We start from the raw sequence: 24,247 nt of genomic DNA, 5'->3' as shown, positions 1-24,247 counted from the left end.
GGAGTCCCGCCGAGCCTGGTGAGGCGCGGCCCTGCCTCCGGGCAGCCCCGAGGGTGCCCCCGCCCCCAGCGCTGGCGCCGACGCCAGCAGCGGTCAAGCGCCAGAAGAGCGAAGGGGCTTCTCGGCTTTCGCGGGCTCAGCTCGCTGGCTTCAAACTCTCCGCGCGCTTCAGGGGAGACTCGGCGACAGCTGCGTGTCTCCGTGCAGGACGAGAGCCCGTGTCGGTCGCGGTATGGGCACGGGGGTGGCTGAAATGGCAGTTGGGCGCGGGAGGCCCCTCCGCCAGGCCCAGCAGCAAGACCGACCCACCAAGCCGGGTTCAGGGACAAGACTGCCTCGGTGACCTCTTATTTCCAGTGGGCTGGGCGTAGGCTACCAGGAGACAGGCAGAGCGATCTCTGGTGCCGCGGGCCAGCAAACCACAGACAGAGGCTTTCAGCGGCCGTTGTGTGTTTGCTTTCAGCGCACTTGAGAGGATTCAGTTTTGCAGAATAATGTTTCGTACTGAAGCTGCTTGGAATCCATTGCAGAGATTTTTTTTTTCTGTTTGAAAACACGGATTTTAAAGAAGATGCACTGAAAAGTTTTACGCTGACCATGCGTGGAAAGAATTTTTGTATTTTTTCAGGCAACATTCAGGCTCTCACGATTTGCTAAAATGAGCTGAAAGATTATATCAAGTACTGTAGAAATGATCCGTGTGAATTCGTCTAAGAGCATGTGTCGATTACAAAAATTTCAGTGATCTATCGACAGTTAACAATGCGAAAAAAGTGTTGATGACTGTTGAATAAATAGGAGAAGAATCATAGTCTGGTTTAAAATATTCCCTGAGCAGATAAAGCAGCTGCATTTGTCTGATAAATTACTCTTTGTGCTCAGCACTAATTAGGACAGAACAGAGTAACATGTTGCTGGAGAAATAGAGATGGATCACTTGTGAGACTGTCATAATCCCTTCCAGCTATATGTAGATGTATGAAGATATACATACAGATACGTGACCAAACAGGACTCAGATGCTGTAAACATTTTTGCTCCTGTTTTTAACTTTTCCCAGGGGAGTGTAGCCCATTGAAATGAAAATTGCAGCACTGCTACTTAAATTTAAACCAGCAAGTTTCACAGGTGTCAACCTAGGTGTCACAGCAGGACAAACACAGGACTGCAACACTGTGGACTTCGATTACAAAAAGAAATGTGATGTATCACAGGAAAAAGACATGAAAAAATTAATCTTTACTATAAAAAACTACTTAATACTATGTCATGTTTGAACACCAGTAACAGTCAAAAGGCCCAACAAAGGCCCAGGCCCCAATGAAAAAGAGGCTGTGAAATATGCCTTGTTCATTGAAAAACAACAACCTATTTATCAAGGAAAGGAAACAATACAAATTAGACAGCATAAATACATACACCACAGCTTTCTTCTAGACTATCTTAAGTGGGAAGCACTGTGATAAAGCAGCAGGTAGGTCTGCATATTTGCCACACTACATAGGAACCAGTTCCCTTCCATTTTGTAAAAGTCTGTATCTCAAAGGCTTTCCAAGAGCTCTTCCCATCTTTTCCCTTAAACATCCTCACCCAGCTGTTTTCAACTCAGACCCTTCTCCAAAGGAAGCCTGGTAAGGATGCTTACACCAACACCATCAAAACTTTGAGACCTGGGGACATTTTAGTTCTGTGGAGGTACAAACGACCTTCCACTCATTAAACCTATTGGCTTGTTGGGCAGCAAGCCAAGCATAAGCCTGCTGCATCCCTGCAGCAAGAAAGACCAGTGGTATCTGGGCTCCCTAAACAGCAAGCAGCACAGGCAGCAGTTCGAGGGCAGGGTTTATCACCCTCTGCTTGGTACTCATTAGACCTTATCAGAAATACTGTGTCCGACTGTGGGTCCCTTGTTAAAAGACACTGACAAACTGGAGAAAGTTCAGAGGTGAAGTGCTAAGGCTTGGACAACTGGCCCAAGCCAGAGTTGACCTATAGATGAATCCTGAATGTTTTATAACTGAAAATCATTTTGCTAGTAGGTATTGTACTAAGTTATAACAACACACTTATGCTGATGTAAAAAGTGCTAAAGCATTGAAATACTGAAGTCTGAACAACAGGTCCCAAGCTGAAGCTGTGAACTTAGTCTGTAATCATTAACAAAGTATGTAAACTCGCTAGTGAAAGACGCAGCTTAGACAAAATAGAATCAGTAGTGAGGAGAGAATGTCTCCAACTTCCCTTGTTCAGCCTTGTTCAAGGCTGAGAACCCAAGGATCTGGCCTTGTTAGAAACTTCCTTGGTTTCCCCCCTGAGTCCTGGCCAGGCTTTGGGTGGAATCCAACGGGAGGATGAAACCAGAAATTTTCCTCTCAAATCAAAGGTGCCAGCTATGCTGGCCTGTCGATCTCTGGTATACAAGGCTGGGCCCCTTTGCAGTGACTCTGGAAGCCTCACCTACGGGTGGAGGCACCGCATAGGATTTCCCCCTTGCCGGGACAGGCTCTGCAAACCCTCGCTGTAACCGGGGCTGCCCAGCCACTGCGGGGCTGGATGATGGTAATATATGCAAGTGGTGATGGATCTTTCTTAATCACTATTCTATCTCAGGTAGTAATGATTTGATGCATTACCCTGTATTTTCCTGTTTGGTGCTTTAAGTGCACTATTCTGCTTTTTCTTACTGCGTGTTTTCTGTATTACACTGTTACATTGGTTATCACTAGTAAAATATGCCTGCTCTTTTCACTCTGGTGTCTGAGTTTAATTGGTATCCTTAATCAGCAAAACAAAGAGTAGGGCACTGAGATGGTTGGTGACCAGAGCACTTGTCCTGCAAGCAGAAGCCACAGGGCTGAGACTTTTCCAGCCTGGAACAGACATGGCTTCAAGGGCACTTAACTGCAGCCCCCAGTACCCCATGGGGAGAGGATGGAAGAGATGGAGATGGGCTCTTCACAGCAGTGCACAGCAGGAGGACAAGAAACAAAGGGCATAAACTGAAACAGCAATTCCTGATGGCTATTAAGAACAACTTTTTCCCCCTGAGGACAGCCAAGCAGCAGGAGCAGGTTGTGGAGAGGTTGAGTAATCTCCTCCATTGGAGATTTTCAAGACAATCTGGTCTGATCTCGTGTCTGACCCTTCTTTAAGCAGGAGATTGGACCAGAGACCTCCCTAGGTCACTTCTAGCCTGAATGATTCAGTGATTCAGATAATGTTTGTTGCAGTGGAAGTCATATGTTTAGTTTCTGAAGCAATGTGAGGTGAGCTCTCAATTTTCCCATACACAAGGATGAAGTTCCAAGCTCCAGTGATTCACTTACTGCTCTAGTTCCCTGTGAATACTGTCTGTACAGGGAATATATGCCTCTTTGTCTACAATCACCTTTATCTGTGCTACCTAGATGGTTTCTGCTTGGAGCTGAAACATGCCATCCTTAGTCTTTTCATCTGACAAAAACTAATTAGAAACCTTTCCAAATAACTAGCTGAATCAGTATATGCAAAATACAAGAATATTTGTGCACAGGTGAACACAAGCAAGCTGAAGTCTGGTTGGGAAAAGTTCAGAAGACATTAGTAGAAGGACTTTTATTGGGGAAACAGACAAACCTGGCAATTATTATGGTGATACTCCTATATTCTGACTATGATAGTTATGTTCAAATTTCAGAATTCCAACACCATCGCATGCTGTAAAGTCAAGATGGTTAACTGTTGAGCAGGTCTCTTTCCTGATCCCTAGGTCACTTTAATATAAATGTTCACTACAGCCCATTTCTGATAATTACATGCATTTTGTGAAACCAAACAGAGAAGTTTAAGGTATCTGTAAACAGGTTCAGAACCAAAGACAGATGTCTATCTTCCTCTGATTTCAGTGAGTACTAAATGCATAACTATTTGTGTAGACAGCAATCTAGGTTTAACAATATATACTTTCAGTTAGCAGATGCAAACTATCATACTGAGAACCAGAAGAGTTCAAAAATCATAAATTGTATCTCAAAACTTACAAAACTTACTTTAAATTTATAATCTGAACCCCCCCCCCCCAAAAAAAAAAACAAACAACTGTACAACTGGCTGGCTGTTTCTTTGCCGTCTTCTCTGCAAGTTCGTATCACAGAGTGAGGCAAGTTTTTAGGTTCCTGTTCAGCCATGAAAGAAACCCATTTTACTTTTTTTTAACATGGAAGATGACAATCTTACGTACTTGATTTCAAGAGCTGGAACTTCAAAAAGACAGAAGATAAAACATTTTAAGACTTGCATTTGAAAAATTAGAGTTAGGAGCAAATTCTTGTACCTTGATTAGAACTAGTCACACATTATCAACAAACGCCATAAACAATTCAAAATCTTTTGTGCATGAAACAAAACAGAAAAAAAAGGTATTCTATGTAGCTGACTTATCGTAGGAAATTTTTCTACACACAAATAGAAAAACTCTAAATGCATCAGCATGTGGGTCATCTGGCTCCAGCAGCAAGCACAAGAATGTACAGCCAAAAACTGAGGAAGGAAAGTGTCTATTTCTCTGATAGTAGCAGCACTGAAATACATAAATGTTTTAATTCTGCTAAGAGATTATGAGTTATTAAAAACATGGTAACATTCCATTCTCCAGTTCCTATTCCATACTGCTAACTGTGATGACATAATGACTGTAATATTCTCCTTGAAATTTTTATTGATTATTTTCTTTTTGTTAAACATTGACCAAGCTAAAACCAAACAGCACATGAAACATTCAACCAGCAGAATAAAAGACACTATGAGAATCAAAATCAGTGACTGGCTGAAGAGAGACTGCTGTTCAATGCCTACCTCTCAACCCAAGATAACCTGAAAAAACTCCCATGCTCTCCTAGCAAAATCCTAACTATTTGTTCTGTTTACATCATTTCAGATGAGAAACAAGATACAACAGAATAGGTATGCATATCATACTAACTGGGCAAGAAGGCAAATTGTCAGTTTGGGGATTAAGGGTCTCACCAATTCAAGACAAAGGCCACCAGTCTCATGTGTTATTTTTCTGAAGAAAATAGTTCTGCCTCTGCATCACTGAAATGAAATGCAGGCTTCCTCTTTGGATTGTAATAGGACAAATAGAGAAAGAAAGGATCTACAGGTTGCCTTCTCATCCTCATCCTGCCCTTTCAGTGACACTCTTGCACCTCCGTAAGGCAGTGTTAGTTCAGGAAGTACTCATACTCTGCTGTTTAGCTGTATCTTCTGAACTAAGGCTGAGATACACTATAATTAAGCATCTCTGGCACCAGATGGAGATCACTCTGTCTGTGTTACATCTCCTGTCATTTTTACTAAGGGTGGGACATAGGCCAACATAAGCAAGAACAGCAATTTTGAAGAGATACTATGCAGTGCTGTTGCATTATGTATGACATACCTACAGTTGTTGGTATAAAAGCAGTTTGGTGGTGGGTTCTGAGATCCAAGTGCTTTCTCTATGGCCTGTCTAAATCCTCTGAAAAAGAGCATTTTCATATTTAACACAGTTCCTGATTTTAATTGACAGATGTTACAGACAGCAGCAAATATACTACATGGCAGCCTTAGAGTACTAGGTGGCAAAGTGCTTTTCTTCAAAGCAAGGATTGGAGCAACTCCTTCATCATAACGGAAAAGCACCTGTAGGAAAACGTGTTTCCAAATTCAAAGATAGGCAGCACCAGTGATTTACTGCTCTTCTGAGCTGGAGTGCCTTGTACTCCAATAATACCTCTTGGGATGTTTTTATAATGGCAGATGGTGGTGTAAGTGCTCAGTGTGCGCATGAAAAGGACTCTCAGTTGTTTCGTAACATTCTTTTCACAATGCATCTTCATCTTCTTGTTCAGATAATGAGACATAAAATGGCAATAGAGTTTACAATGAATAGCAGGAGGCTAACTTCAGGTTGAATTTTTTTACTAGACTAGACAGGTAAAACCCACCTGCTTTTCATGAAGTATTCTATTTAAAGACTAAATTACAGGATTCTTCTCTATAGCACACTCCAGACAGTACAGACAACAAACAATAAGGTAGGCTGGAGGCCACATGAGCCAGACTGTCAGGCTTGGCTGGTTTGCCAGGTCAATGGCAGTAAAAAATTATTTTCCTCAGTGTCAACAGCCTCTTTTTTTCCCCCTGTGCTGTACCTAGATAGGATAACGTCTGTGTCTGTATGCACATAAGCACATATGAAACTAGTACAAAATAACATCATTCTGTAGGATGTAAAAAAATTTAAAAATCTAGCTGTCTTTTGAATAAAGATCCTTCCTCCCCTATGCTACCCAGCTCATGTGTTGCAGACATTGAAGAGAGCAGGCTTTTGATCTGACCCAGTTAACTCTTACCCACGTTCTTGTTGACTCTGTACAGAGATGGGATCACTTTCAAGTCATCAGCACTATTCATGCACACATTTAAGCTAATAGGTAAGCTTTTGCTGCATCAAAAGCCTTCAAAGCTGCTAAGTTGATTGGGAAGCAATAAACAGCACTGTGGGAAGATAGGGCACTTGTGAAAAAAAGTGGAAGGCTGTGCTAAATGACTATCAAATGAAACTCAGAATTCCAGCCATGGAGAAAGACTATAACTGTGGGTACAGTATCTTGAGGCAATTGGGTATAAAAAAGTAATCTGACTAAAATGTCTACAGACTCTTCAAAACATTCTAATTTGTTTGGTTGTGGGGTTTTGTGACATGCACAATAAATATAGAAATAAAAGGAAGTGTTTAGAAGGGGTCTGTATGAATAGCACTGCCAGTTGGAAATAACAGGAGCATTCTGGAAGATCTTGGCTCAAGCCAAGGAAACATCCTGCACAGTTCATTTTCACTTAAAAAAAAAAAAAAGAAAAAAAAAAGTAAATCACTTTTACCTCAGCTTTGTCAATTGCAAGCAGCCTGTAGTGAATGGAACTGCTCATTGCCATGCTGAAATATTGCAGTTTATGATTATTCAGTATCACACACAATTTAACATAGCTTTTGTTTATTTAATGAGATACTCAGCTCCCTCTACATGGAGATGACAAGAACAGCCAGTCTGAAAAACAGTGTTTTATTGGCTCAAGAAGCACCATGGCCAGATTTGTGAAGCAATGTTCAAAAAGAGCTTTTTTTAAAAATTAAGATACTGTAATGATTTTCCAATAGAGACACTATAAATACTATATTTTATAATTTTTAATTTGATTATGGTGAACAAGAAGGAGGAATTTCAGGGAAAATGAAAGTGTTCTGATGCACAAGAGATTAGACTCCATTCCTTTCAAGGGCTACATTCCTTCCTGTTTCTACAACCCAAAGAGGAAATTAATTTACTGATATGAAACTCCTCCCAAAGCCAAAGGATAATTTGACTTGAGGCAGGACTATGTTTTCACAGAGATGCTCAAAGTTACTGCTATGATCAAAATTCATCACATTTGTACAGAACTGCAGAGTTAATGAGTCTCAACCCTTCTGCACCTGAGTTTCCTTGTTGATGATGACTCCTCCTTGTCCTGTGTGTCTCAAACTGAAGCTTTTCAGAATCACTTACATCTTCAGTCCTGGCATGACAATGCAGAGAAATGCACCAGGTAGGTTTATTAGCTTCGGCACTGCACTGCTCTTCTTTTGCAATGCTTCTTTGCAGTTAAGAATTACAAGCAAGATGTCTTGGTAAAATGGACTGCAAAATATCCGGGAGAGAATAATTAAAAGGAAAAAAAAAATAGCATGTATGCCAGTTTTCAAGGCACAATGAGAAATTACAAAAGTTAAAGCCAAAACAAGAGGAGGGAAGGCAATCAGCTGTTCAAGCAAAGAGAATAGTTGAAAATATGTGGGAAAGGCATCAATGTTTACTTTCTACAGTATTAATTAGCACAGTTTTAAAGCAAACAGAAAACTCTCTGAGACTGCCAGATGTTTGCTGGTTGCTTAGGTGATGGTTTGAGTTTTCATTAACACACACAAACACAGGGAGGCTGGTTTTACCAGGGAATCTAGGTAACCAAATTCTAAATCTGGCCATTACAAGTCTCTAGACACAAATTTGTTCAGTTTTACAATTTTCACAATGAGTCTGTGAAAAGTAAGTATAAATGCATGGACAGACAGTGTGTTTGGTTAGCAGAACACACCCTCTCTCACAGAATTTGTATGCAGAATAGTAATGCACACTGGTTTAAGTCGAATGGTTACAGATAGATAGGATTTTCATACATTCTGTACGCTCTCAAAAAGGTAATTTATTTCTGCATCATCTAGCATATTTTAGTACAGCAGATCTTCAAAAATTGTTAATTGCATTCAAAAATTATGTCTATATTTGGTTGTCCAAGATAATGGACAAGCGTGGCATTTAGTACTGTGTGCACCCTGTGTGTGTTCTTATCAATATAAATAATTCCATTGTAACTAAACCAAAAGTTTTTAATAAGCCACTTTAGGCCTGGAGAATCATGAGGTTATGGGCTTGTAAGAGATGATGGAAGAGGAAGCAGATGAAATTAAATGCCCAGCAGTGTACAGAAGGTTTTACTACCAGAAGCAAGATTGCTCTTGCTGTAATGTTCAGAAATGCCTGATACATACACCACCGAAGTCTCAGTATTAAAAAGTTTAGCATCCTGCAGTAAAAGCTTATCTAACTAGAGACGCCTTGAACTAAGATTTACTAAATTAACTTTCTGTACTCATCTTTAAATTTGTTTCTAAAAAGGCCTTTATTTGATGAAAATTGTTTAGTGCCTAAAAAAACCCCTGCGTGTAAAACTTAAGTAGGCAGTGTGACTGATTTCTTGGCTAGCCAGTGGCCAGCGTTGGCCCCCATCTGTTTGCAGCCTGTTATTTATTTATTGCAGTTCCTAGGAATTGATTTTACTCATGTATGATCAGAAGTGCAGCTGTTAAGGGCCACAGTTCAAATCACTGCTCGTCTTGGTTTGAGTAAAACTAAAGTATCTTAACCGCAAGGATGTAAAATAAAAGCCACGGGTGCTGTTTAAGAGAGGCTTAACCTTCAGAAAAGTTACCCCATACAGGGCCCTGCCCGTTGCCTAGAGACCAGGGGCGGCCCAGAGCGAGGCCCCAGGGGAGGGGCTCTCCTACCCCCCCCTCCCCTTGAAGCGGAATGGCCGATGCGACCTGTCCGTCACGCTGCGCGACGTGACGCACATCGCCACCGCCCGGGAAGGAGAGAGACGGCGCGGCTGCGGAGGCGTCGTCGCGCAGTGAGTGCGTCACGAGCATGTGCCGCCAGCCCATTGGCTGCGGCGGGGCTGGGCGGGGAGAGCCAGGCTGGGAAGGGGGTGGGGAGGGATGGCGGTTATTTTTAAGTTACTAGAATCTGAAAAAGAATTGATTATAACTCTTGAGATTTCAAGCTAAAAATTTCAAACGGAACAATACAAATAGTTTACATATTTTGAGCAGTACGCATGCTGTATTTGGCTTATGATTTGTAAGAGTTGCCACATTTAGGAAATCTATAACAGAATGAAATCCAAGCTTTTCTTTTAAAATAATATGTTTATCTTTATTATGCTTGTTTTGCAGGTATTTGTGGGGGTAAAAGATTTGAGCTGCAGCTGAATAAAACAAGGGCTGAAAATTGAAGGATGGCAGCAAATCCTTCAGGACAAGGTAGGTTTTAATCTAAGTATTCAAAGGGTAATACTATATGCAAAATATCACCACAACTGTAAGTTTGTTTTATAGAAAGAGCAAAAAGGGGAAGAAGGGGTAGGAAGGAGGGGCTGAAAGCAGCAGAATGTGAGCAAGCCTGAGAGAAGACACAAACATTAAACGGTTGAAAAAGACCATTGATGGCTGGGGAGCTCTGAATTACTGTGCTTTCCTTCATGCTCAGGTTATGAAGTACCTATGGTGCCTCTGGTGCTGTGGTTATTTACTGAAGCGTATGTTGTACAGTGCTTAGCATTGAACATGACTTGCAGCTCTTGCGATCTGTATCAGGAAGCAGCCAGAAGTCTAATACATTAAATGTGGGGAGCAGAAAGACCTGCACAGCAGTAGCTGTCAAATATAGATAGCAAGTGAGCAGGCATAGGAGGAAAAAACACAGAATCACAGAATCAACTAGGTTGGAAAGGACCTTGAAGATCATGTAGTCCAACCATTAACATAGCACTGACAGTTCCCAACTACACCATATCCCTAAGCATTAACAGAATCACAGAAAAATAAATATTGTAATGCTAATGACGCCGAAGTGTTTCTTTTCATGATGACTCATTTGAATTCTATCTGTAAAATGGCTCAAGATGTGGAAGTGGTCCATCTATCTAGCTGAGGCAGTGCATTAGAGGGAGCTGAGGGTCTGGGGCGGAGGTTACGGTAAATTGAAGGAGAGTCTTAAATCGCCCTCTAGAGATGATATCTGGAAGTCTTAGTGGAACTGAGGCTTGTCTCCACTACGGAAATGCTGAGGAGAAAGAAGTTTCTCAGGTGTGACTTCACCTCCTGGTTATGAGAAATGAATTCAGTTTCCAGCAAACAGTCGTCTTCATGCACATTTGTGTGTGAATGTCCGTATCTGGGGAAGCAGTCCCCCAAAGCTGGGTGTAATTCATTCTGAAGTGCTGATACTTTGGAGGGGTACCATATCACCTGTGTGGTTTCCTCCCCTTTCCCCACAATGGCCCTCTGCTTTCAAAACAAATACAGAAGAAATGTGTTGGTCAAAAAGACAGATTTTACTTACTACTTGATGAAAAGAAGGTAGTGTTTGGAATGCTCATAGAGCTTTTCTGAGGTGTTGAGGGAGGAGAACTGCAGATTGCAGATGGTTCTCTGTTTGCAAATTTTAACTCCTGAAGGTTTTGGTGTGTAATGATAAATATTCTTTTATTCTGTGAATACCAAGTCAGCATGCTTGTAAGGAACAGAATGTTGTTGTAGAGAGTTAAAAGCTGCTGTTTCTTAAATACGTGAATTTACTGAGAAGCAGAATGGGATTTTAGTGCCAGAATGCCTTTGCTTCCCTCCAAATTCCAGAGGCTTATAATTGGGCCTTGGAATCTGCTTTTATACTTGGAGATACTATTTAGAGACTCACAAAAGGAACTGTTTGTTTATCATATGAGAATTATTTGCACTAAGCAGGCAAAAACCACTATCAAGTTTAATCACCCAAATGAGCCTATAAATAATACATCTAGGAAAATGAGAAAAGAACAGGTAAATGTGAGCAAAGTTCAAGGCCTCTGTATCTTTCTCTTGGCCAGACACAGTCTAGTAGTGAAAACGATTGAGACAAATACTGCATTTTCAGCTTGCTGCATAGAACACATATTGGTACTGTTCAAGCAATTCATTCTGTCGTTTCCCTTTCTTGGACAAAAGAAATAGGGATTTACTGAAACACCCACTGGAAGGGTTATCAATGGTAGCACGTAGAAACATTAGCCTTCTACACAGGGCGACTGTGTGTCATTTTTTGTACCTAGCTGTTTCTTTCCCTTTAATCAGTACTAGGTATTTTCCTAGGAGTTAATTGAGTTTTCTGTTAATTGCACACTTGGACTACAAAGGTTAAGATTCTGTGGGCTGAAATCCCTTTAATTCATTGGCCTCTTAGGAAAACACTCTGATTAGAACCTCAAAGATGAGAAGCTGTGTATGAGTGCAGCAGAACCAAATAGGATTGAGTGACAGCCTTATATCAGGCCATTAGTGCCACATGGAACTGATTGCACGAGAGTGATTACAGCATTTAAAAGAAATGGAAAAGCTTTTAGCATGCTGTGTATTGTCCACAAGATGTGCTCATAGAGCAGAGTGGTACATTTTTGTAGGGGAGGTGAGGGGGCTGGAAATCAGCTTTCAAATTACAGAAATTACTTTCAGGTGCTTGGTAATAGGTTGCTTCTGCAGCAATACTTCATAGTACTTATGCAGCATGCATTAAAAAGGCTGTTCTTGCAGTGCTTGTGGTTGTGCACAGGAAGGGCAGAGCATACGCTGTGTGTTACTAAATTGAACACTCCATGTGTGAGTTCTCTTGGAGGAAGCTCTTGGAGATGAGAGAAATGTGACTGCTCAGGAAGAAACTGTGCTTTAGGTCCTCAAAGGTGGAAGGAGCACAGGTCGTGTTTCAGGCAGGACTGAAATTTTCAGAAAAGAAGAGTTCTAGTATGTTGGAAGAACTAAGCTCTTGAAATAGTACATAATTGTAAGCTTCAGGCTGTAGCCTGAAGGGTCTCCTGTCCTGGCAGTTGTTTATTCTTTTGGCTTAAAGGTATGTGAGCATGTTCACATAACTCAGTCTGAGCAATTAGATTTAGTATTCTGTTGAGCAAGCCTGTGTTAAAAAGGAAGATTTTGCTGTTCTCCATTGGATTATGTCATCATCTATGAACTTTGCTGCTCTGCATCCGAGTCTGGTCGGTATGCAGCCATAGTACTTGAGGGCTGTAGTGTATCTCTTCCCTGGAGAACTTTGTGACTGTAAAGCAATAAATGACTTGCATTCATCTATGCATGTAATTGTTTTCTGGAGGGACAGGCAAAATACTTATATATTTTACAGTAATTCAAGTTAATTTACTGAATTACTAATATGCCTTTGTTTCATTGTCACACAACATATTTGAAAGCATATCCAAAGTAAATTGTTACTGAAAAGTATTGATATGCAGCAGACTATTAGATGATGTTTTGTGATGCTGGTAGTCATAAGCCAAAAAGGAAATCAAAATAGTTACTCCATCCTTTTTCCCAAGCATTGTGTGTTTAATAAGGTCTTTAGATTCTGCTTTTTAAGAGGTTGCTGCCTCACTTGAAGGCTACCATTTGTGAAAGCATGCACTTCAGTAAAGAAATTGCTGTGAAATGCTTTCTGAATTGAGCAGGCAGAACAGTGTGCAGTGACAGTGCTTTTCATTGTACAGAGCTTAGAGTAGACATCTAGCTTTGAAACCATTTTTCCAAGTATAAGTGTATCTTGAACACAAAAGTGCAGAGGGCTCTTATGCTGTTGCAGATCTATGGACAGATGATAAATAATGGATATTAGAAAAAAATTTACACATAACTGAATCTGAAGCAACCGGCAGATTTGGGGGAAAATGAGATGAAAAACAAGAACTTTAAAGTAGATAAAGGTTCTTGCCATGCACAGTTAGCTAGTAGAAGTAACTGACATAGGTATCAGTGAGGTAGGGTGGTAGGATTAGATGTTAGGCTTAGGTTAAAGAGTGAGGCTTGCTGTGAGCTCTGTAAGCTACCAGTATCTCTCATCAAGGCTTGAATTTTCTCTGATTTTCTGCCTTTCACATTGAAAATATCACACAATTACAGAATCATCTAGGTTGGAAAAGACCTTGAAGGTCATCCAGTCCAACCATTAACCCAACATTGACAGTTCCCAACTACACCATATCCTTCAATGCTATGTTGACCCAACTCTTAAATACCTCCAGGGATGGGGACTCCACCACTGCCCTGGGCAGCCCATTCCAACACCCAACAACCCCATCTGGAAAGAAATGCTTCCTAATATCCAGTCTAAACCTTCCCTGACACAGTTTGAGGCCATTACCTCTTGTCTTATTGCTTACTACTTGGTTAAAGAGACTCATCCCCAGTTCTCTGCAAGTAAATTTCTCTGAAATATCAGTGCAAGTAAACTTTTAGTTCCTGCACAGAGCACATAATACAATGCTTGATGTCAGAAATAGAGGTGTCAGGAAGAAGAGTTTTAAATTAAGTGCCCTGAATCTGCTACCTTAGAGAGTAATCGGAGGATCCAAGTGCTCAGTTTGACATCTGACACTGCCATTAATCTGTTTAGCTGCCTCAGATGGGTTATTTTGTGTTAGGACTCTTGTGTCTGCAAAGCAGTGAAGAATATTAAAGAACTGCAATATTCATGAACTGTTCAAACTCAAAATAGTACAATTCAGCCCAGTTAATGGAAGTTTAAACTTCAAACTCTATTAAGAACCTCCTGTGTTTGAAAAGCCACACTTCGTTTCACAGATGAGAATCTGGTCTATGCTAAGGATGGCGCTTTTTTGTATGACTGCATTTTTTGTACAAGAAAGCAGAACAGACATACTAAATCTACACATGGAAAAATTGCTTCCTTTATAACTGAAGTAGGAAACTTCTGTATCTGTTTCAAGTTAGCCTTTATGGAAACACTTTGGTGTCCTGGGCAGGAAAGGATCTAAATTAAAGTCTCGTTTATGTATTGCCAGATATGAACTATTTTGTAACGATGACAGGTTTTCTTTCTAAAATGTATTTCTCATGTCCCACCCCCTTCATTGTTAGCTTTTAAATGGACAGGTTTTAGATTGCATTCTAAAAAATTTTAAAATACCTGTAGGAACTTCACATTGCTCAGCTGAGGAGCACTAACGTGTATGTGTTGGATATCCTCCTTCATTTTCTCAAGTAGGCTTTTTTCTATTACCATTAACAAATTTGTTTAAATTACTTTTTCAGTACAGCAGGTTGTTGATGGATGCTGTCTGAATTCTAGAGCAAGATACTTTTTTTAAAAAAAACCAAACAAACAAAAAAAAAAAACACCCCAAAAAAACAAAAAAAACCCAACCAAATCTTTCTTAGTAGAGGAGTAAGAAAAGGAAAAAAAAATACTTGGGCTTTTGAATCCCTCTAAAGTTTCTGCCATGAGATACTATAGCAAGATTCATACTAAAATCAAAGACAGTGATAATCTTTTACAGTTTCTGATCACAGTTTAAAAACAGCATTTAAAAGTATATTCTTACGTGTCTCAAGCCTTTCTGAATTATATTAAAAAGCAGTCTCTCTTTTCTTGCCTCAATCACAATATCATCTGAATTCCAAGCATGCATTTAAATTTATGCAGTTAGGGATGAACAAGCACTAGCAGAAGGCTGCTGAGCAATATGTCAGGCATTAAGCTTTTTTGGCTGAAAACTGTATAGAATGAACATACAGACATGATCACGTTAGCTCAGACCCTCTTAGAGGTACTTCAGTCATACTATTACAGCACTGTTTCCAGAATTTACAAGAAAGTAAAGTCTGGGGTAGTAACTCAGAAATGTTGAGTCTTAGCTTATTAGTGAGATCTCTCAGCCTTTGTATCTCTTAGAGCACACATCCACCTGTGTTTTAATGTTTCAAACTAAAAAAAAAAAAAAAAAGATAGTGTACAATACCTAAAGAGCAGAGAAACACTGAGGATTTGGATCAATACACTTAGCAAAACACAGTTTAAGTGGAATTAATGCCATGTGTGAAGGAGAGATTAACTGACAGGAAATTAGCAATTATTTAAATTTAATTTAAAAAATCTTAATGGGTGTAAGGATGATCATGGGTGATTTTTGCATAAAACCATAGTAAAATGTAATCTCTTTTCGAGAATTCTGAGAAACTGAGGTTCAGGCATGTGTATGTTCAGCATAGTAAAAGAAAAAGGTGAGGGTTTGATAGCAAGGCAATATGGATGCAAGTTATTATTTAGAATTGAAGGTTTCTACCTGATAATTGTCTCCTTCATTGAACCATGCCGATGAAAGGAATTGGATTATGTAATTGAGCAGCAGCAGCTGCAGATCTCTCAAAGGGAATGAACTTCAAGTGCAGCTACTGAAAATAAATTTGAAATCATTTTACCTTGACATGCTAATACTTCCCTGAAGAGTCACTGTGTCTGGCCTTCCTAATAGTTTGTAGGCTACCATTTTTTAGTAGTGTTACTAAAACAGCACTCTGGATGGAGGCAAGGGCACAACAGGCAGTGATTTCCAATAGGAATTACTTTGACTTTTTGTATGGAAGAAGTAAAGAAGATAAGTTGAGTTTTACACGTTGGTGTTTTTGGTTTTTTTTATGATAGCGTAGTGACTTTATAGTTATAGAATAGCAGCAAATTAGAGATTTAAAAAATGTATCTTCTTGCCATGAGGTGTGTCCTTTGTGACACAGAGGCCTGTAGAAGTCAGCTCTGTAGCCATTGTCTTCACTTGTGCTGTACAGGCATACAGGGACACAGCAGGGACTTGTGTATCTGGTTTATTTGGTGATTGCAATGAGATCCTTTGCCATATGAGTCCTGTGTAAGTACAGCAGTTTTGTCACTTTTTCATTTAGAAGGCAACTTTGGAAATATGCAAATGACAACTATTTCAGGCATTTTCTGAATTCCCAGAGTCACTCTACTTCCTGATGCCTTCTCTAGGTCCCTTTGGGAGAATGTTGTACAAAGAAAATCAAGGCTATGTTCTTGTATTCTGTCTGGACAGTTTAGTTTTTTTCCTCTAGTCCATCGTTGTGGTCATACTTGGAATAAGGGTAGTGTGTGTATGTAAGGACATTAGTATATTAAAACAAAAGCTTTCTGCATAAATTGAATAAAAGGTTGTAAATTTTCATATAAGCACATATGCAAGCATAGTGGTCGTCTTATTCCTATGTTACCTATGCAAAACTTGCATTATAGTGTGAATTCACCAGTGTGAGAAACTAGGCCCTATGAGTATAATGCTCCATTATTACCATGAGCTGTATATTCATTTTGTTCATTTTAAATCTAGAACCTGGTAAGTTTACTTTTTTTTGAAAGGCAAGTACTTACTTGATCATGTACCTTGTTTATAGCTCCATAGCTGACTTGGGAAGGGTTAGGATCTAAATTGAGATAGAAACTTGTATTTTAAAATGTATTAATATGTATGATAGCTTAAGGAAGCTATTTCATGTCGTAAAATGAGAAAAGGAAAAATGAAACCTATTTATTAATAGCCTTTCAGATGGTTGCAAAGCTTTGTAGATTAGTGTATTCATCATAATGTCATATTGTACGGAGTCTTTTAATTCCACAAGGTTAGAGTTGGGCCACAGAAATCAAGTAAATCTCTCTAATATTTTTCTGTCATTCCCACCAGGTTTCCAGAATAAAAATAGGGTTGCAATCCTGGCAGAACTAGACAAGGAGAAGAGAAAGTTACTTATGCAAAACCAGTCTTCCACAAATCACCCTGGAGCCAGGTATTTTATGTTCTTAGACCTGTTTGGACATCACTGATTACATCAAAGGAAAAAAAAAAAGCAAGTGAGGTGTAAACTTACATAAACACTTACCAGAAGTGTTTTCTGATCATCATCCATAACCAGTCAGAGACACCTTTGCTTTAGGAACATACAAGTATTTTAAATTGTTTATAGGCCCTGAATTTTGGCTTACATAATTTCCATCTGAGAAGAGGAGAAGCAGATATGCTTAACTGTTTTAAAGTCTACCTTAAAGAAGAACGAGGGAGCAGGTACTGAGGAAGCTAATTATTAAGCTAAAATGCTGTAAGGCATGGAAATAGCAGAGCGTTAGGTTGAGGTTACTTTGTGTTCAGAGAAGAACAGTTAGGGCAGGGAATGAGTTATCTTTGAAATTCCCTGTGTGCAAGACAAAGCCAGTTTATGTACTACAGATCTTGTAAAAGATGCTGTGTTGTAAGGATAATTCTACATGGTAAGGTATGAGTTTAAGAGCCGTCACTGGGATTTCTCCCATTTAAGACAAAAACATGAGATTGTTGTCATAAATCAGTAACTAGAAAATCACACTCTGGTTTACATGGAGAAATTGTGTTGAACTTTTGTGTAATTATGAAGTGACTGCAGTGCCATATTCTAGACACAGCATGTTACATGCAGTGTCATGTAGATAGAGAGTAAAATGCTCTGAATACAGTTTGAGTGCTGCCTGCGTCTTTCTTCAAGGAGATGCTAGGTCACGTTTAATCTCTTCACACTGTCAAAAAGCATGCAGGATATTTGGAATCATCTGAGTTAGATCTCTGAGTTAGAACTCTGTATACAGTTATTATTCAAGCAAAATTACTGATTAGAGAAAAAAATAGAAATATAGTTATGTAAAACCCCTGCCTTAATGGCAACAGTGTTTCCATACTTAACTGCAATTCTGGCAGAGCTTCAGGGTGTGCTTTTTTTCTTTAAGGAAAAATAACATTGCTAATGAGCAGAATTAGAATTTACTAATTTTGAAGGTGGGGATGGGGAGGCCACCTACAAGGCAGCAGTCAAAGCCTGCTTTGGCATGGTGGGTGATGTGTAATTTTTGAGAAGCGGACAGTTCTGTGGCAGGGATGTTGTGCCAAAGGTTTTGAGCCACAGAGTTTTCAGAAGTGAGACCACAGAAATTCTATGAACGACAGGAAGGAGTTTGATGTACTAAAGCACAATAGTGGCATGGCCAGCATAAGGGTCAACAAGTTAATTGATTTCTGGCCTTGGCATATGGGAATCCTCTATCCAAGAACATAAGAACTCCCTTGAAAAATGTCAGTTTATGATGAAGCTGTAAGATTATCTACAGAAATCATATTGAAAAGTTATAGAGTACAAAGTTAAATGTAAAATAAATACCTTCAAAATAACTGCAAATGTTATGTTTTAAATAAACTGTGTGGTACTTTTCTGCAGCAGTGAAGCTTATCTTAATATTTGTCATAAAATCTGCTCAGAGGATTGTTACTTAGCTTTCGTTATGCATTTAGGGTAAAGGTCTTTTCATGAGTGTGGCTGCTTTTAAAAAAACTGATTACTAAATCAGCTGTTGACATTGAAGCTGCTAGGAAAGGTCAGTTGATGAATTTGCTTGGATCTCTTGTTGTCCTTCATACTTTTGTCCTGTGACTCAGGAGAGCTGGGCTTTCAGCACCAGTCTTCAGAGCCAGTGTCAGAGGTAGTTGTGAATTGTCTTGTGATACAGCTCTAATGGCAGTCCTTGCTGATTTCTGTCTGGAGGATGGCTGACTATGTTACTTTAATATACAGTTGGGGGAAAAAAAAGTTTGCTTTTTATGTCTTCCTTTTTTGGTTAACAAGGTGGACAAATCTTAAGATACAAAAGCCAATAAAATCTATTGAGAAATTTTAATTTGAAACCTAATGTATGGTGCACTGCGATAGATAAGCAAAATCAATTTTAGATACTCTAAGCTATCATCAGAGGATCATTATTTCAGTTACATAAATATGAAGCTCCTTTACCATAAGCACTGATCTGCTGACCAGCTGCTGAAGAACTAGTCTTATTCAGAAGACTTCAGAGCCCTTGTTAGTGCTTCTGTTTATCACAGTTGTTTAGAACAGTCATTGAGTGACTGAGTAAAGCAGCACAGAGCTGCTGTTTTAAAAATTGCTGACATTGCCTAACGTTGCACCCCAGTGGTTCTACTGACTTCAATGGCACTCCACCCATGAGTGAAATCCACAACAGTCTTCAGAGCTGTGACTTTTCTGGGTTTAGTTTGGCATCAAGTGTTTGTACTAGGTCAAATGATACAGGTCACTCCATTTTCCTGTTCTCTCATGTTAAAAAATAGTAATTCCAACCAATAGTTGACAATTGTCAAGCTGTGAGCCAAATAAGTTTTGAGCTGTGGAAGTCATGGAACGGCAAGGACACATATTTCTCTGCAGTATGTATCTTACCATCATCTTCTTTTTTGCAGCATTGCACTTGCAAGATCACCGCTTAACAAGGATTTCCGTGATCATGCTGAGCAGCAGCACATTGCAGCACAGCAGAAGGCTGCACTGCAGGTAGGCTGATATAGTCAGGTAGAGCTTCACTTGGCTCTGTTTTAGATGTGCATCCCTTCAGAGAGCAGGCCTGCACCTAAAGAGAATGAAAAGCCCCTTTTAGAGGTTAGGTTTCATACATTTCTGTATTTGTTGCAGATGAAGTTTCTTCTGTTATGATGAAAACTTAAATCTATCAGTTCATTCTGCCTGAATATGGTTGTAAGAATGTAGCCTACAATATCATCATAGCTGTTCTGTACATCTCAGTCGAGTCAGTTTTATCATCCTTCTGAATGTCTCATGAAGTGTAGGGAGAACTAGCCACATGACCTTTTTTGGTTGAATCTGAGTAGATTCCAGTACCCTGCAGTTACTAGTGACAGGGGTAAAAGATTTGGAAAACTTACTTGTACGTTTACAGTCTTCTATTTGCTGCTATTCTACTTATGTCAGATGAGGCTGACTTTGGTGTTGAAAATGGAAATTGAGCAGGAGAGCCAATACGTGGCCACATGCCTTTCTGGCACTCCAGGCAGCATAGTTTGGCAGAGGGCACAGGAATGGGAAAAATGTTGAGATACAAATTAGAAACCTTGTTCACATACGTACCCTGTGCCTTCTTGTGTTTCTGTTAACCAGTAAGGGCCCCATATTGCTTCTCCTAAAGTGAATGGAAGCAGAAATGAGCTCTGGGTGGTGTCCTGTGTTGATCACAGAACATTGTAGGCTAGAAGGATCCTCTGGAGGTTTCCTGCTCGAAGTATGACTAACAGCAGTGCTGTATCACGTTGTTCAGGACATTGTCCAATCAACATTGTCCAATCAACTTTTGAAGTTCTGCAGGGATGGACTTCTCACAGCCTTTCTTGGCTCTGAGTCTATCTCTTTCCTCTATGTCCTGTCACCAGATATCTGAAAACAGCATAAGATCTCACCTCAGCTTTCTCTTCTTACAAGAAGCTCAGTCTTCTCACCATCCCCTTGGAGGTTGAGAGCTCCAGCCCAGCCCCCAGCTGTCTTTTTGGGTCCCTGTTGCACTCCCTCGAGTTTGTATCTTTAAACTAAACATAGTATCACAAATGCAGCCTCCTGGGCAGCTTCCTTTGGCCTCCTTGGTGATGCAGCCCACTGTGCTGGTAGCCTTTATCAGTGCAAGGGCGCAGTGCCGGCCCTTGCTAAATTTGATGTTCACCAGGGCTTTTCTGTAGTGGTGGAAGGAAGGACTGTGCATGCCATCTAGCTTACTGGAGTCCAGTCTTTGAACTGGGAAGGTCTGCATAGGATTTTACAAATGCTGTCCAGAGCCATAAGCAGCAGCTGCCCTCCTTGGGTAAAGAAGCATGTAGACATCACATGAGCAGAAGCCTGGTGTTCCATGTTGTACAGGAATGTGTCTGGTCATGTGTCATTGGTACCTGCAGCCCTGGATTGTGTGGCACTGCTGATGCACACTTCTGGCAGCCATATGTGGCAGCTGTCCCAGACCAAGACCTGTGAGTTGGTTATAGATGGGAATTGAAGCCTGGGATCTAGGCAGAGGAAAGCGATCAGGAGTCCATTTACCATGCTCCCCACCTTCATGGGATTTGCCAAAAAAGGAGCAGTAGGGAATGGCCAAGTTAATTCCCTTGATGCACCCTGTTCAGATGTGGTTGATCTAAAATGCTGGTTTTGAATTTGACTGTCAGAGTTGAGGAGCAGTCTGGGAGAAATAAATAATTAATGCTGCAGAAGCTGTAAAGTTTTAAATTACATCAGTGCTTCAGGGAGTTATGCTTTAACATATATTTTTCTCTTTTCAGCATGCACATGCACATTCCTCAGGATACTTCATAACTCAAGACTCTGCATTTGGAAATCTTATTCTTCCTGTCTTACCTCGGCTTGAGGCAGAATGAGGAATGTTGTTTCTCAGAACTGCAAGATCTGATTTTTGTCCACAGCAGGAACTGTCTGACCTTTTAATTTCTTTACTTATCTTAAAATCTTTTCTGGATTGCCTTTTGGGAGCTCTAATGATGAAAAAGCAATGTTGAACAGCAATTTTTATCCTGTATTTCTATTCCTCTGTCGGGTCAAAGTCAGAGATAAGACTTCCTTGGTGTGTGAAGTGCATAGCATTTGCTCTTCCCTGTTTCTGTGCTTCCTTTAAAAAATGTCCAAACCAGAATCATCAAGAGATGCACACTGTCAGCATTTGTGTTTCTTTTCATTGTGCACAGATATACTATATTTGACTTTGATGAAAATGGAAGTTACTTTTGTCCATCAAAATGGACATAAATTTATCAAATGTATCAGTCTTTTTTTAATTTTTCTTTTTTGTATACGGGAACATTGCTAGTATACTGTTTGCTGTTGTAGTATCATCTGGTCTCAAGTCCTTAGATATAGTGTGCCTGCCTCTTATTTCATTTTGTGAAATACAAAAGTGAATTAAAGTGGGGAAAAAGCAATTGTTTCAAAGCCTTTTAACACATGAAATAAAAGAAGTCTTCTAAGTTGTCTGGACATTTCGGATGGAAAGTGTTGTCTTCAAGGACAATTCAGTTTAAAAGGTCATATTTTTCTAGTCAAGGCTTTTTCAGTACTTTGTTTCATTCATGTCTTTTTTCTTGCTGTTTATATCTGTGATAACCAATTCCAACTCTGTGCTAAGAGACAATACGTTGATCTTAATGTAAATTATTTTGGAATTGTGGCATACTACCAGGATAAAGTAACTTAGAGTGAAAAATAATACTTACATAGATATTCTCTTACCTCCACAGCTTTACTAATACAATTATACTAGTACACTGATTGCTTTGTGTATGGACGCAAGTTTTAGAAAACAAAAAGAACAAGAGAACTTAAGTGAGAACTAGAAATCAGAAAGCATGTGTTAAACTGGTGCCCATTTGAAGCAGCTCTGTCCTTTGCAGAAACTTAGCTGTCCTGTGAAGTTTCCAAGGTTGTAGTCTACAGATTTCCTTAGTGACATGTGGGGTATCCTGTTCCCATCCCCCTTGCAGGAGATTGCCTGAATCCAGTAAGCACTGCTGAACATAAGCCCTGATTAACAATTGAATTCCTCATGAGTACAGAGGGACAACCAAGAGATCAGTTGCAGGTATGAGGAAAATGCCACTGCTTTCATATTTCACAGTTGAGTACAGACCCTTGCAGAAGCTGTAGGATTTTGAAACATCTTCAAGAAGGAGAATCTTGTGGAGGAGGCCTGACAGAGCTTGAAGATGTACAATTGTAACATCAACATATTGTGTGCTTTTTTTGAGGGTTTTGATGTGGTGAGTCACTGGAATGATAGTTTTTGTGGACAGTGGAGAAAGGAGTACTGTCAGTTCTGTTTGCAGTGATTGGCTCTGTGTAGCTTTTAAATTACCAAGAGTAACTTCACCGTGAAGCTGTCCTGACTACTCATTCTACAGTGTGAGCTGAGCATCTTAGATTCTTTGAAGAAAAAGATCTGCAAACCTTTGCGTGTAGAAGAGGCAGCTATGAATCAGTCCAAGCTTGGAAGCATACAGAAGCAAAGAAGGTAAGGCAGGAAGTTAAACTTTCGTTGAATTTAAAAAGCAGGCTGGGTGTTTTAAAGTTAAACAAGCTTTTTTTTTCTTGAGAAGTGGCAAGAGAATGTCTGATTTCTCTAGAAACAGACCCTCTGTGCTAACAAATTGAACTATAGAATATCTGTGTGTTGCTGCACAGACTGTATATGATCCAGACAATGAAACAGTAAAGATCCTTCCTTGGAAAGCTATAGTTGCTTCACTGAAGGAGTTTAACTTTCTGGCTGTGTTGTTTCCATCTTGAGTATTGAAAGATCTGCTTTTGGAAAGCCTGGGCCTGAGCTCAAAGGTGGAGGTATTTAAAAGAGGGGAAGAATTGACACAGCGTTGTAATTTTTTTAAGTTGTTATGCCTCAGATTTTTCTGTGTAATCATGAGGGACTTGGTGATATATGTAGATACAAGTAACTGTCAAAGATACAAATGTTGTATATGGAAGCTTCTATCTTAAAACCACAGACTGTAGCAGTTAGTGTCAGTTACATCAATTTGTCTTGCCACTCATACTTTTTCTTTTGCACTGTTAGTATTAAAACCATTAATCTATCCCTGTACAGTAATTTAAGCAAAATCTTTTCTCCTGTTGGAATTGCATATTCAAATTCCAATCATTATTAGTTAGAATATACCCAAACCAGGAAGAGTCTGGGATGTCTTGCTCTGGCAGTAATCATTAACTTGATCACATAAAAGCAGGCTTGTAATCTCATGCTGACCTGCGTACCTATAAAGTATCTTAACACACATAATCACCTGAGTCATTTTATTTCATTTGCTACAGTAGTAATCGGCATTTCCACTCAACACAGGTGGTTGATGTAGAGTCTGTATTAGAGTTGGATGGTGGGGTGAGAGCAGGTCACAGTGCTGGGTATGTCTTGCATTAAACAGATCAGATAGATTGGAGGTGGGCTAACACACTGTGAGGTCAGACTTTTAAGTGATAGCAGAGTCATAGTCTGTCAAGAACAGATGAGCTAAAGTCGTCAGATCTTGAACTGAACCACAGCTGCTTCCTTCTTAGCTCTGCTCTTTTTCTTACACTATACAAGTTTTCTCTCCACACCTTTTTTTTTTTTTTTTTTTT

General features: G+C 39.8%; 1 protein-coding gene across 1 annotated transcript; it reads left to right on the top strand.

The window, feature by feature from the left end:
* The first annotated feature begins 9,550 nt into the window (after nucleotides 1–9,550).
* INIP (INTS3 and NABP interacting protein) lies at nucleotides 9,551–21,775 on the top strand. The gene is made up of 4 exons (XM_026866643.1): nucleotides 9,551–9,658; nucleotides 16,927–17,029; nucleotides 19,516–19,606; nucleotides 21,391–21,775. Exons 1-4 carry the CDS (start codon nucleotides 9,634–9,636, stop codon nucleotides 21,484–21,486), a joined length of 315 nt encoding a protein of 104 aa, XP_026722444.1. The 5' UTR covers nucleotides 9,551–9,633; the 3' UTR covers nucleotides 21,487–21,775.
* Nucleotides 21,776–24,247: the final 2,472 nt, after the last annotated feature.

This window comes from Athene cunicularia (genome assembly GCF_003259725.1).
Source record: "Athene cunicularia isolate RWA chromosome Z unlocalized genomic scaffold, athCun1 chrZ_part3, whole genome shotgun sequence".
Taxonomy (NCBI): Eukaryota; Metazoa; Chordata; class Aves; order Strigiformes; family Strigidae; genus Athene; species Athene cunicularia.
The sequence above is the reverse complement of the archived record's forward strand: the minus strand, read 5'-3'. Positions and strand labels throughout refer to the sequence as shown.